Here is a 14,785-nt window from a genome sequence, read left to right as displayed (position 1 = left end):
TAATACAAAATAGCCCATGTTATAAGGAATAATCCCACATCATTATTCATCTTCAACATAAATTATTATTAGTAATTTTCAGACGGATATCACTGTTTTTTGTGTGTAGAGGTGCGTGCGTGTACAGTAGTGCAGCAGCGGCACTGTCTAAGGCACTGAAACGGGGGCGGTGGAGACAGACAAACAGATGAACATGTCAGCCTGCCGCAACTCGAAACTTCGAACACTTTTGAATATTTCTCATCGAAGCTTCGAAGCCCAAAAAATAGTATTCGGGACAGCCCTAGAAGCCATAAATAGAATCTCAAAACTAAAGAATACATCCTCCATTTATCACTGAAAACTGTTGATCACTACCAGCTTAAAGGTAGTGTGGAGGATTTGTCGGCATCTAGCAGCGTGGTTGCAGATTGAAACCATCTGAATACCCTCCACTCACTCCTCCCTTTCCAAGACTGTGGTAACGTGAGCCATCGAGTGCAAAACCGTGGTAACGCCGTTCACCTCACTCAAAGGCCATCCTTACCATAAAAACACAATTCAGGAGCAACGGAAGTCAGACGGAGGCTGGCGGTACCACGGTTTTGCACTCACATTACTGCAGCTTCACCAACGTATTGGAGCACTACGGTGGCCTTCAGGTAACGTCAAAACATGAAAGGTTCTCTCTAGAGCCAGTGTTTGGTTTATCCGCCCTGGGCTACTGTAGAAACATGGCGGAGCAACATGGCGGACTCCGTGAAGAGGACCCGCTCCCTATGTAGATAAGAAGGGCTCATTCTAAGCTAACGAAAACTCAACGATTCTTAGTTTCCAGTGTTTTACACAATGAAAACATAGTAATGAATATTATATTCCATTTATGCTACTGGATCCTCCGCAATGTTACACACTGTTCCTTTGAAAGAACCTACTGGGCGACAATTCAGTAAGAGTAAATTACATGTTCACTTTGACATTTCAAAAAAAGAAATAGGAATTTTCATTGTTGTTCAAAAGGAAAGGTCAATTTGTAGTGATAGACATCCATCACATTTTCAGTGTAACAGTCAGGAAAGAAAGTGCCTATATTTTTTCTGAAGGAAATTGTCAGAGCCAGTATAGGCAGCTCTGATTAGAGGCCTACAGCTTCCTGAGATTTCCGTGTGTCTTACTTCTATCTATCTTTCAACGTGAGGAAATAAGAACCAATCTGCAACCCAATTGGGAAGATGACGTCAGTTACTTCTGCTCCTCACCACATTCCACATGGACGTACTGAGGAGAGATGCTGGACAGTGCTGGCGAGCTAGCCAGATGTATGGTGGACTGAGATAGCTGGAAGCTCCGCTTGAAAGCCCGTCTGAGGACGACCCAATGACATCAATTCCGATAGTTGTACTATCACTCTTTCCATCCACCACTATTGGTTTTGTGTTATCAGTCCTACTTGTATTAGCTATTATAGCTGCTATGCTATTATTGTGGCTGCTTCTCTCTCTCTCTCTCTCTCTCTCTCTCTCTCTCTCTCTCTCTCTCTCTCTCTCTCTCTCTCTCTCTCTCTCTCTCTTTCTCTCTCTATCTCTCTCTCTTTCTATCTATCTATCCCCCCAGCCGGTCTTGGCGGATGGCCGCCTGCCCTGCGCCCGGTTCTGCTCCAGGTTTCTTCCCAGTAATCGGGGAGTTTTTCCTGGCCACAGCGCGCTTGGTGGATCATGTTGGGTCTCTAAACTATGGTGTACGGTCTAAGACCTGCTCTATATATAAAGCGTCTTGAGATAACTTCTGTTGTGATTTGACGCTATACAAAAATAAATTTAATTGAATTTTATTGAATTCTGACCCAGCTGTACTGTTCCTGTGTCTCACAAAGGAGACAATCGAGATAACAAACTGTAATCTAACTTCAGACATTTTTCCCCAAACCCATTACTTTTTATACTACCCTACTATTATTAAAGGCACTATTTGAAATTTTCAGAAAAAACGACGGGACGGTCTCAGTTTTTAAGTTACGTTACAATCCGTTGTCACTTAGCAATATGAAGCCATTAAGACATGTAAATTGTTACATACCTTTGAATTATAGGTAGGAATGCTGCGGAAGACTTTTGACTCATACTTAAACAAGACTAAGAGTCTAGCCTACAGCACAATGGTGATTGGAGCTAAATGCTAACAACAAAACAATGCTGAATATGCTGATGTTTAACAAGTATAATGTTTACGATGTTTACCATCTTAATTTAGCATGTAATCAAGCTAAAATGTATTAATTATCACTAGCATATAAGTGCAGCTAAGGCGGGTGGATGTCATTAGTTTTGCAGGTATTTGGTCATATACCAAAGTGTTACACAAACTCAAATTTTGACCCGATGGTGGCGCTAAAGGAAAAGTCAGCGAACACCAAACTCATTAGGATTCATTATCTGAGGACATGTTGCAACATTAGAGCACATTGTCCAACTGCGCTGCACTACATTGATTTTAAAGTCCTTTGCCTTATGTAAATTCTAAATAAACTCCTTATATCAATGATTGTTTTTCATTTAAAGTAAGATCCTCATCTGCCTTTCTTTCCTTTCATTCACATTTTCTTCACACAGGCTACTTGTTGGAAGCCGATATTGAGCCCTTCAACTTGCCCCGAGACTGGATTGTTAGAATAGAAAGTTTGCTTATTATCTAAAGAGGCTATTACACCCTAATGACTTTGATTTGGAATAATAGTACTGTGCCTTATGTCCATGGATTTCATGTTTTAACCTCTGGTTTTCTAATCAAACCCATTCTGAAGTGGGAGTTACTTAACTACTGAAATCCAGGACATTGTTGAAGTCAGTGCAAACTCTAATACTCATGAGTCTCCCTTGTGTGGCCATAAATGAGTTCAGTGAATTAGCCACACTGTAATGTCAGATCAATTAACAGATGTAGAAGAGTTAACGAATGATATATTTTTGTATTGCGCACCACATTCAGACATTGAATTAGTCTTGAGGGCACTGCCTCAAAGTTTTTATGACATATCTACTTCTCTGTAGAGATAGCAAAAATTTTAATTCCACACATGCACTGAAAATTTGAATAAAGACATCATTGTGAATTCATGCTGTCTCATAACCTGTCGAGGAGAATAACATTTTATGTATTTAAATCAAGCTTACTGAACCGTGTAAAATAAGATTTCTGACAGACCATTAAACAGACCGATCAGGCATACTGGGCGGCTGTGGCTCAGAGGGTAGAGCAGGTTGTCCACCAATCGGAAGGTCGGTGGTTCGATCCCCGGCTGCTCCGGGTCACATGTCGATGTGTCCTTGAGCAAGACACTTAACCCCAAATTGCTCCCGGAGGCATAGCCATCGGTGTGTGAATGAGTATTTAGATTAAATCCTGATGGGCAAAGTTGGCACCTTAGTAGCCTCTGCCATCAGTGTGTGAATGGGTGAATACTGACATGTAGTGTAAAGTGGTCGGAAGACTAGAAAAGCGCTATATAAGTCCAAGTCCAAGTCCATTTACTGAATGTCCTTTACATCACCAATGTTAAGATGTGCATGCATAAAAGTGGGGGTCCATTAGACACAATGGAAGAGGATGGAAGTGTCTGTCATTAACTCGGACTATTCATTATAATATATGATGACAATAATGTCTCCCAGTTTCATGAAAACAGAAACTGTTGTGGCAGGAAAGCTTAATCTGACCCGCCGAGAGAAAACCTGTTTTCCATCGAGAAAAGCCTTCAGTGCCATGGCTCTTCTTTCACTGAAGAGATATTCTCCACTTCTGATATAACTCAGACTATTGCAGCACCTACTCTAACCTCTTTAGGAGCCGCCCTTGTTATTTAGAACCAGTCGTCTCTGTTTGGTCCTTGCTCTGAAAGCTCGGACTAACACTAGATTTATGGCTGAAAATGTTGAAGAAGGCCACTGATGCTTAAATGGCCACTCTTTGTTAAATCTCAAGTGCTATTACTATGCTTAATAGCATATAGCACTCTGGGTACATTTGCACTCTTGTACATGTGTACTTGGTGTGAATTTCCATTTCCCTGCTGTAGCTGTTGATGTGTCATCGCTGTCGTCTTTTTGTATTCTGTTTTCCTGTGAACCCTGGCTGCAAAACTAATTTCACCTAGAGGGACAATAAAGATAACCTTGAACGAGACAGGATGTGTTTCCAGATAGTTTCTGGAATCAAAGTTGTGTGCTTTGTACGTCCAATATCCAACACAACCATCTCCAAGTGGCTCTTGTGCAGCAGAACGCAACACTTAATCCACTGGAAAAAAAAAAAAAAAAACTGCTGGTGAACATAAACCAAGGAGCAACTACATTTCCTCCATGACATATAAGCATAGATTTTAGGAGATAGGGCTGAGAGGCACGGAGAGAGGAGGACGGGAGGAGAAAAGTGTCAGGAGTAAAGTTTTATTACAGAGATTAGACGCAAGCTATACAGTTTCCTTACAGTAATCTCTGGTGTGTGGTCACAGACAACAAGAGTGCATACCTTTTTTTCAGCAGCAATTCTCTAGTTTTGTCTTCCCAGCATGACCATATATTTGTTGATCAGGTTGTCTAAATTACCCTACAAGTCAATGTTGACAAGCTGTCTCAGTTTATCGAAAATGATGGTGGGGCCACTTCTGACTTTTAACTTATTCACATAATAATACTATATATATAAAGAGGTGGTGCGCAATAAGTATGTGTGTATTGACTAAATTCACAACTCCAACTTTCAGTAAGAATCTTCTGGAAATATGTAAAGCCATGGCCAAGCATAGACTGTGCATAAGAAGTGGACGTAGTCACTGTGACGTCACCCATTAGTTCGTGGACTGCCGTTTTGAAGTTCGTCATTTTGTCCATCACCATATTGTTTTTTGGCAACCAGTAGTGACACGAGAGGGTGGAGCTAAGTACAACCGAACTCTGTATAAGACATAATTAGGCGACCAAAAATGTTACAGTTAACTTTCATGAACTGAAAACACACTGTGAAAGGGTTAAAGTAGTAAGACAAAAACATGGACATTTCCAAGACTGAACAACGCCATGGTAGCGACCTGTCAATAACAAGGTAGCCACGTCCTAAAGCATCCCCTGCTTTATGGTCTATTTGATTCTAAATGGGACCATAATTTACTGAACAAACATCATGCTGTATTGAAGAAGACTTGAAACTAGCAATTGAGACCATAAACTCATGTTTACAGTGTTTACTGAGGTAATAAATCAAGAGAGAAGTAGGCTCATTTTCTCATAGACTTCATTTTGCAACCAGAGGAGTCGCCCCCTGCTGGCAATTAGAAAGAACGCAAGTTTAAGGCACTTCAGACCCCTGAGTTGCCCACTCGGGCCATGTATGATTTATGGACAGTAAGTTAAGGGTCAAACTGTAATTGTTTACTCCACCCATATTGGCCTCAATTATTATTAAAGACACCCTCCAGGCACATTGAAAAACATTTCCAAATACTCCGCATTAAAATGGATGTTTTCTCTCCACAAAAAATGTTACCGGAAAGAACTCAAAAGCATGTTTCTTCTCCCTCACTGAGTTCTAGGATCTATATTCATATGCAAATATTAAGATGTCTGCAGGCAAAGTCACCAGTATCATTTCACAGAAGTACTCAAGGTGTGTGTTTCATGTCTGCACTCTCAGATATAAGCCGTCTTGTTTTAAAAGTATACTCTTTTTCATCAGAAAAACTAAATGAGTGATGTCTGCACGATCAGGAAGGAACCTGTTATCAGCAACACATTGAAACGGATTAACATTAGAAAATCCAAGTTAGAAAAATGATTCCCTTCTAAATCAGATGAGGCAAACATATAGATCACATGTATTTCAAAAAGCTTTGTAAACACAAACACTGTCCCATTTCACTAGCGAGCTAACAGAAAGCAGCTGCAGTTAATAATGACTGTCAATGGTAGTAACTATAAAGCCACTTAAGAAATTAGTTGCATGAAAACAGACTTGCATACAGCAGCTGTTGCTGTTGTGGTCCAAAAATGAACAGCTGTCACAGTTCAGAAGCTTCAGAATCCAAAGCCTGTAAAACGTTGACATTTCTGTCTTCCTTAGTAGATAAAAATGTGTAACAATTTCAAGTCAATCTATCGTGACTAGGAAAAACAACAAAAAGCGTTTGCCAACATCCCTTTTCATTCAGGGTGTTTAGTGGCTCCTTGTGCTGAAGGTGCTGTCAATGGTGCTGATAATGCAGGAATACTCTCCTGCCTTCAATTCTAAATATAACACAACAACCAATTTACACTCTGTTCTGAACAATTCACAGGATCATTCACAGATCAGTGACTAAAAACCCTGCAAATCTGGTGATTCACTGGCCAGAATTTTACTCAGCCAAGACTCACAATACACTCATTTTGCATGCAATATGAGCAGAGTGTGAGATAAATTGACAGATGCTGGTTAATGATGCAACTCCTCAAATTGGGAACTCATGAGATGTCAAGCTCATTAGAAACCCAAGTAGACTTTCTGCAATGCCATTGATTTTGTGACAATCTATAAAAAGATCGAGCAATGAAAAAAAGAGACGAATGTTGGCCAGATATCAACAGGTCAGACTGCTACAGAGCTGAAAACAAACTAAAGGCAGCCAGAATATACTAAAGCACAACATTTATGACTCATGGGTGATGACCACTTTTCTGTACCTTTTATATCTTAAGGGCAAATACCTCAGCAACACTGTAATACAGAGGAAAGACACAAGGAAGATGAAGAAGTGCATGCTATAACTCCATACAGAATATAGCAGTGTTCTTTATTATAGCTCGATGGTTGTGTCTGTATACTCAGAGGTAAAGTGAGCCATGTTACTGCATATGTTCATAAGCTTTTCATCAAAAATAATATAGGCTAATATGTTTATGTTAAGCCTTTTTTAAAGGCTGAAGAGAGGATTGTTATAAGGCAAAAATAATATGACTTCAGTAATATAGTGTCTAAGCATTTTGCATTATGCATGATGAGCTAGTCAAGATGAGGAGCACCTTCAGCCACAGAGTCATCCCCCCTCGGCACAACACAAAGCACCTGGGTCAGTCCTTCATGCTGGTACCCATCAGGCTCCATAACCAAGGCTGACCCCCTTATGAGAACTATGAGGACTTTATGAACTTTAAACATGCACTATCTGCCTTTAAACATGCACTATCTACCTTTAAACATGCACCTTCTGCCTTTAAACATGCACTATCTACCTTTAAATATGCACTATCTGCCTTTAAACATGCACTATCTACCTTTTAACATGCACTATCTGCCTTTAAACATGCACTATCTACCTTTAAACATGCACTATCTACCTTTAAACATGCACTATCTGCCTTTAAACATGCACTATCTACTTTTTAACATGCACTATCTGCCTTTAAACATGCACTATCTACCTTTAAACATGCACTATCTACCTTTAAACATGCACTATCTGCCTTTAAACATGCACTATCTACCTTTAAACATGCACTATCTACCTTTAAACATGCACTATCTACCTTTTAACATGCACTATCTGCCTTTAAGCATGCACTATCTACCTTTAAATATGCACTATCTGCCTTTAAACATGCACTATCTACCTTTAAACATGCACTATCTGCCTTTAAATATGTACTATCTACCTTTAAACATACACTATCTGCCTTTAAACATGCACCTTCTGCCTTTAAACATGCACTATCTGCCTTTAAACATGCACTATCTACCTTTTAACATGCACTATCTGCCTTTAAATATGCCCTATCTACCTTTAAACATGCACTATCTGACTTTTAACATGCACTATCTACCTTTAAACATGCACTATCTGACTTTTAACATGCACTATCTACCTTTAAACATGCACTATCTGACTTTTAACATGCACTATCTACCTTTAAACATGCACTATCTGACTTTTAACATGCACTATCTGCAACCATCTTGAACTCTAACCACTGGCGCACTTTACACTTACTTTACACTATACATCCTATATACCACTTTTTAGACACACATATGTACATATTAGATTTATTTATTGCACATGCTACATTTATTTATTGACGGACTGTACACACTTTGTTCACCCATTCACTCTGTATCTTTTATATCTCTATTATTGTTTTTATAATTTTTGTATACCTTTACCTCTCCTGTGTTTCACTCTGTTTGCTGATGTTGCTGCTTTGACACCTGGATTAATAAAGGTTAATCTTATCTTATCTTATCTTATCTTATCTTATCTTATCTTATCTTATCTTATTAAAAGCAAGTGAATAAATAATGAGCCTTTACCTGTGCGTCAACAGAAGTCCAGCACAAGAAAAAGTTTAAGACAGATATCCACACGAACAAGTTCATAGTTCGTCGGTCTGCCTTCATCTCCAGCAGTGTAAAAAACACATGAACTACACGTTCATTTGAATTAAAGCAACCTTATATGCTCCAGATAAACATCCCCTCTTCTGCAGCAGTCGCATCATTGAAATAAAAGCTTCTTCACATTATAGTAGAAAGTTCCATCGCAAGTTGTGGTCCAAACAGAAGATGCCCAGCACATGAAGGATGCTGCAGAGGACTTTCATCAGATCACAGATTCCACAGGTTTTTATCCACTCAGGCTCTCCTCTTGTACTCACAAAGCTTCTCAGAAATGAGCACCGTGACATTTCTGCCTGCTGGCACTGGAGGTTTCCACTGGAGACTTCCACTGTGGATGTGGAGGATGAAACTCTTTATCTGTCTCTATCTGTCACATGTCTCCTCAGCACTGTGCGCACTGCCCAGATACCACACAGATGGACGGTGCGTAAACGCTGCCTCCAGAGTCTCCACCATGTGATTGTGAATAAGATATTCTCTCGCTATTCTTCTTCATGGAGTGAGCTGTTAGTAAAAGGGGACGAGGCACCCATTAGTGCGTCACTTTTGGCAGAAGTGGCTTTTGACGCACAGACACGTTTTCTATAGGCTTGCTTTTGTTTTTGTTTTTAAAATTATAGCCTATCCTCAATTATTTAAAAACAAAACATTAACTTTGCTAATGTATATAGTAGGTTATTCTATGTGTACATTTTAGATATGTTTTATGTCAGTTGTAGTCCTCCGATCGCGGCCAACACTGTTTTGCAAAAAGGGCTTCACCAGATATAACTTTGTGGTTTTGGTGCTTCCGTGTAGTTTGTGCTGGAGTCTGAGTCTGAACAGCGTAGCCACACGCGAGCGCACATATACAGTACATGTAAGAAGTTACAAACATTCACACCTGTGTTAAAGCTGCAGTGGGTACACTGTAAAAAAAAAAAAAATTGTTTTACAGTTTTTTTCAAGAAATTTTTACATTTTTTGTCTGTATTTCAAAATGACAGAAAAAAATTTAAAAATGACATGTTTCATTTGTGATTTATATGTAAATATAAATCTAATGGTCTTAGATTTACAGTATTCTTTGTAATCACAATCGTAATTATCTGTATTTAAGCTTTTCTTGATCATTTTTAAATATAATTATTCTGTTTTTTAGAGGTTTATGACTCTATTTTAACAATTAATTTATGTTAGAAGAAAAGGATTTCATGGAATTCTAAAAATATTTCTTGTAAAAATACAGATTTTTTTTGCAAAACTTCTGAGTTAATGTAAATTTGGGCTTTTGCAATGTAAAATTACATGTTTCATTTGTGATTTATATGTAAATGGTCTTAGATTTACGGTGTATTACTCTATTCTAACAATAAATATAAGTTAAAAGTAAAATATTTCTTGTAAAATTACAGTAATAAAGGCTAATTATATAAAGATAATTACTGTTTTTTTTTTTTACAGTTTATTTATGTTAATTAACGGACAGAATTAGAGCAAATAGGATTAAAAAAAGTTATTTTTATAAAACGGTCACTATATCCTGACAGTAGTGCATGAAACAGGTAATCTAAAAAAACAACAACATGTGCCTCTATGTCCTCTGGTGCACATCTGCAAGATTTCACAGACCGGAGGAAAACAACCAATCAGAGCCGAGCAGAGTGATTGATTGACAGCTGCCTCCGTTGAATGAACAACCAATAGGAACGCTCTCTTTCTCTGAAATGACCTGTGACTGGTCAAAGTCTGCTGTCACGGGCTAGATTTTTTAAAGCCTGAAAACAGAGCCATGAGGAGGTGCAGAAGTCTAGTTATCGCTCAGAACACTTGAATTACAATATGCTCAAAGGTTATCATGGAATTTTTGCCCAATGATGCCAAAAACATTCTGCCTACTGCAGGTTTAATAAGGGCCAATAACGACCTCCGTCAGCTTCATCTTGTGATTGGTTAACACGCCGAACCAGCTGTCTGTGCTTGATCCAGGTGAAGCTGAGAGCACACTAGTCTGTGACCGTATTTATCATGTTTAACACACTTCAACTGTGTGGATTTTTTGTGCTCCTATATGTTTCATTTGAAACTTTTCTGAAGAAGAAAGTTTTTCAGTAAAGGTTGAAACGACGAACAAGAACTACAGAGCTTTCTTGAAGGATATGTCAGCTATTATTTGAAGTTTAAGTGGGCATTTCCAGGAAATAGATGGACAGTTTTATTAAAGTCAAACAACGCTTTGACCCAAATATTCATAAATCTCCATTGACCTTCCCCACTCATGTTAAGCTGAGTCACTGCAAACGTTTTACAGTGCATTCAATATTTCTATAGCTGTATAGCTTCTATAGCTTTCTATAACCTTCAGCTCTTATAGTGATGAAAGAGCTGTCCAAGGTGCTGACGAGGCAGATTAAGGCAGCAGCACACAAGCCTGCCAGCTTTCTGTCACATTATCACATTTGTTCTTTGACCAGGTTGTGATTTAAGAAGGCATGAGAGCGGATGGCACCTCACTTAGCAAAATTATTGTCAAGTTTTGCCAACAGTAACTCTGTTTGTTAGTTCACCTCCTCTCTCAAAGGTCTGTAACAGTTTATAAAGCACATTGAGCATGAATCTCTAATTATGTTGCCTAGGCTGTAGCACACAAGGGCAGAGCCTGTCTAATGGCTGAGTAATGAACTGATGAATTCAGCGGCATACAACACGTACTCCCACTGTTCAAACTGATGGCATGCAGCTGTCAAATTGTCATTGGTTGGCCACCATTTATCCGACATGTAATGGGTGTAAATTAAACCACTTTACATCCTCGTATTAGCGGTGCAACAATAGAGAGGAGAGACAGAAAGAGACGGAGAACAAGAGAGAAAATCATTACATTTATGGTCAAAAACCTTCTGAATGCATTTTTGCAGAACTATAAAGAGATCCTAGGTGCATGCAGCCGCTCTCATGAAATACAGTTTGAATAGGCTGTGATTATTGTATGATTTCACGCCCAAGCACTTATTTTTCCTCTGCTCAATTGGTGTAAAAAAGGTCATCCACTTATACTTTCTCGAGTTCTCTTCAGCATCTCACAAAGGACCCCTCACAGTGAAGCGATTGCCTGGGTGGGTTTCCATCCGTCCGCCCTGATGACACCTGAAGTGTGGAGAAACTACTAAATCCTCATACATAACCCACTATTTTGAAAACTTTAAGCCTCTCTAAAACTAATTTAGTTCAGACTCAAATATATTGCTACTAGCTACTTGCTCTCAACAGGCAATTACACATTTCTCTGGAAACGCTTGCTCGGTGTTAAAAGGGCTCTTTGGAAATCAGAAGCAATTCAATTTTATTTATATATATAGCATATACTCATAACAATCATTGCACATTTCCCCACTGGGAGACTGATAAAGGAATATCTTAACAGAAGTTCTCTCAGGGCACTTTTCATATCGAGCAGGTCTACCATACTCTGACATATTATTTACAGACACCCAACGATTCCCACCATGAACGACAGCGGCAAGGAAAAACTCCTTTTAACCCTCTGAGACCCTCAATAGACCCGTTTTTGTCTTTTTTAGGGGGGTACAGAGGGTCTTTAGGGGGAGATAGCAGGTCAACAGTAGATGTCACATAGAAATGGTGAACATCATCTGAAAACTGGGAACCTGGAGATTAATTTGAGATGCAACTGTGTGTCAACTTGTTCTAGTCATAAATCAGAAATAAACATGAATTAATTAATTAATTATCTAAAATAAATCATAAAAGTGTATAAGAGCTAAGGACACTGTGATTGAAATATATGATGGCCATGCTCTATTATGACTCATAAGTTGTTGCAGCAATTTTTGGGTTGATGCCATATGCATAGATTTGGTGCTAAATTTAACAAAACATTTTACCACTCGAGAATTGATGAAAATGATCAATAATCCCTCCAAAATACCACATTAAGACACCAAGATCTTGAGGAACACCATAGAAAAATGTTCTGGTAACTGCTCAGAAACCCCCTTATTGTCAATCTAGCTAGGAAAGCTATCCATCCTCTGAATGCTCTAGGTCTCTAGTTTGTGGTTGTAAAGTTTCATGAGGCTGTGATTATTCTAGAGGTCAACACACGTCATTTTATACAGCGAGGTTAAATTAGTGGCGTTAACTTTGACAGCCCTAATTTTTAACTTAAACGTTAACTACTATTATTTATATATTTCATCACAATGTTGCAATGTTGCACAGCTCTGTATACACATTCCTTTAGTAGATCTTTACTTATCATATGTAGATTTTTGCTTTTATTTCACACTTGCTTTGGCAATGTAAATGTATGTTTTCCCATTCCAGTAAAGCCCTTTTGAATTGAATTGAATTAAATTGAAAATGTAATAAAATAAGGAACATTTACTTTAACAAGTTACATTTTGTAATTTCCGATTTCAAAGAGCTTAATGACCTCTGCAAATTAAAAAATACTCTTAGGAGAAGGAGACGAGGCATATGCAGCTGCCCAATATGTACCCTCATACCACAGCCTGAGGGACAGTGAATGACAAATTGCATATTGATGCTTTGGCAACATTGCTCTTGAAACTTTCATGCCAATAAAGCCACTTTGAATTGAATTGAATTAAATTATTAATTTGCAAATTGTGTTAAGTGGTTGGGGGCAGTAGATGGCTCGCAATCATAGATCCGGACTCTACAGCTCCGGAAGCAGAGCTACCTGGAGAGAAGAGAGAAAGTGCAAAACTACGGCAGAGAAAAGATGTCAAGCAATTTCATTGTTTTGACATTCGAACATGATTGGCAGGAACGAGAAAAGAATGTTCACATTTTACTTTTATTCATATGAATACTAGTCGATGTCTTTCCCTCGCTGGCTGTCATTCTCAATCGTTCATCAGCAGTTGAATCCAGCTGCTAACAAAAGAAAGACTTTTTATTTCAAAGGCTTTCCTATTCCCTGTGTGCTGATGAGAGCACGTCTTGAATATGAATCTGTGACCTCCTGTACATACTATACTATACATGCACTCACTGGTTCACCTCCCTCCGCGGATTCAATCAAATGCATTTTCATCATGTTTCATCTCTAAAGCCTTTCCATCTCAGAGGACTCTGCTTGGACCTTGCTTTCATATTGGAGATATATGTGTAACACAATACTGATCTTGCTACTCAAAATTGTAAAAAAAAGTATGGACATGACTCAGTATGTGAGTTGGTTATAAACAGGGAAACGGGTAATGTGATTTTAAAAGCTGATAATTTCATGTCAAGCACACATGGTTATGCAGATTAATGGTTTCACAGAGCTGCTGTGCTGTTTGGTTCTACAAAGGTCGCTGTGAGCTCTTCTTGGATTTTCAGTAGTTTTGCTCTCCCACTGATTCTTTCTTTCACGGCTCCTGTGGAGGCCATTGACATTTGTACAGTGCTTCAGTTTGCTCAGTGGACCAGAACAGAAAAGATGAATAGCAGGCACCGTAGCTATTTATAATCAGAAGAATTTACTGGCATATTTGATTGCAAAAAAAAAGCCCATCAATCAATAGCATTTATATATTTTAACCTTTAGATGAAAGATACAATTAGTTTTGATGTTCTTCTTAAATTAGTCACCAAAATTGTGTTCATTCATATTAAGGGTGGCCTTCAAGTCATGTAAAAATGTGAACGTCTCTCTCTAGAGCCAGAGTTTAGTTTGTTTTTACTGTAGAAACATGGCGGAGCAACACAACGGACTCTGTGAAGAGGACCCGCTCCCTATGTAGATATGAAGGGCTCATTCTAAGATAACAAAATTAACAAAATCAACATCCTGTGGTTACATTTCTGATGAGTGGGCTCCCCATTTAGATCATATATTGTGTCTTTAAAGGTGCCAAATTTGAAATACAGAGCATATCTACGATGAGGGATTGCCTATTACTATTATTTTACTATTATTATTACAAATATAAGAAGCGTTTTCAGTCCGAAATGGCGGCAGCGGCTGTTGTAAAAAAAACACAGGAGTTTTGTCTCTTTGCCTCTATACTCTTTGTTAAAAGCGCAAAAGAATTAGACGTCATAGCTGTGGTATCTCACGGCTATGAACCAATCAGATTGTTTGATTTGAGCTACTTGTTTTATAAACAGAAATATACTGTTACTGTGCATGCCTTGCTTGGAGACTTCAATAAAAAGAGTCTTATTTCACCAATGTAATGTAGATGAAAATCAAAAGAGTGCATGAAGACTTGTTTTTACTGTATAAACGGTATAAACTGGCAGAAGGAAGTAGCTATCATAGAAAAGCTCTTCAGCAAACTAGTGCTTTGCCTCTGATAAATTGATACTCAAACATGACAGACACCCAGAGAGTGAAGCTGCTCTGCTGCTTTACAACTGAGTGCCTGAG

General features: G+C 38.6%; 1 protein-coding gene across 1 annotated transcript in view; it reads right to left on the bottom strand.

The window, feature by feature from the left end:
• The window catches only part of pth2ra (parathyroid hormone 2 receptor a), a 60,498-nt gene extending 51,667 nt beyond the window's left edge, over window positions 1-8,831 (bottom strand). The window contains exon 1 of the mRNA XM_074657628.1: window positions 8,314-8,831. Coding sequence (XP_074513729.1) covers window positions 8,314-8,400 — 87 coding nt within the window. The 5' untranslated portion in view covers window positions 8,401-8,831. The remainder of the gene's footprint in view (window positions 1-8,313) is intronic.
• Window positions 8,832-14,785: the final 5,954 nt, after the last annotated feature.

This window comes from Sebastes fasciatus, chromosome 14, assembly GCF_043250625.1.
Source record: "Sebastes fasciatus isolate fSebFas1 chromosome 14, fSebFas1.pri, whole genome shotgun sequence".
Taxonomy (NCBI): Eukaryota; Metazoa; Chordata; class Actinopteri; order Perciformes; family Sebastidae; genus Sebastes; species Sebastes fasciatus.
The sequence above is the reverse complement of the archived record's forward strand: the minus strand, read 5'-3'. Positions and strand labels throughout refer to the sequence as shown.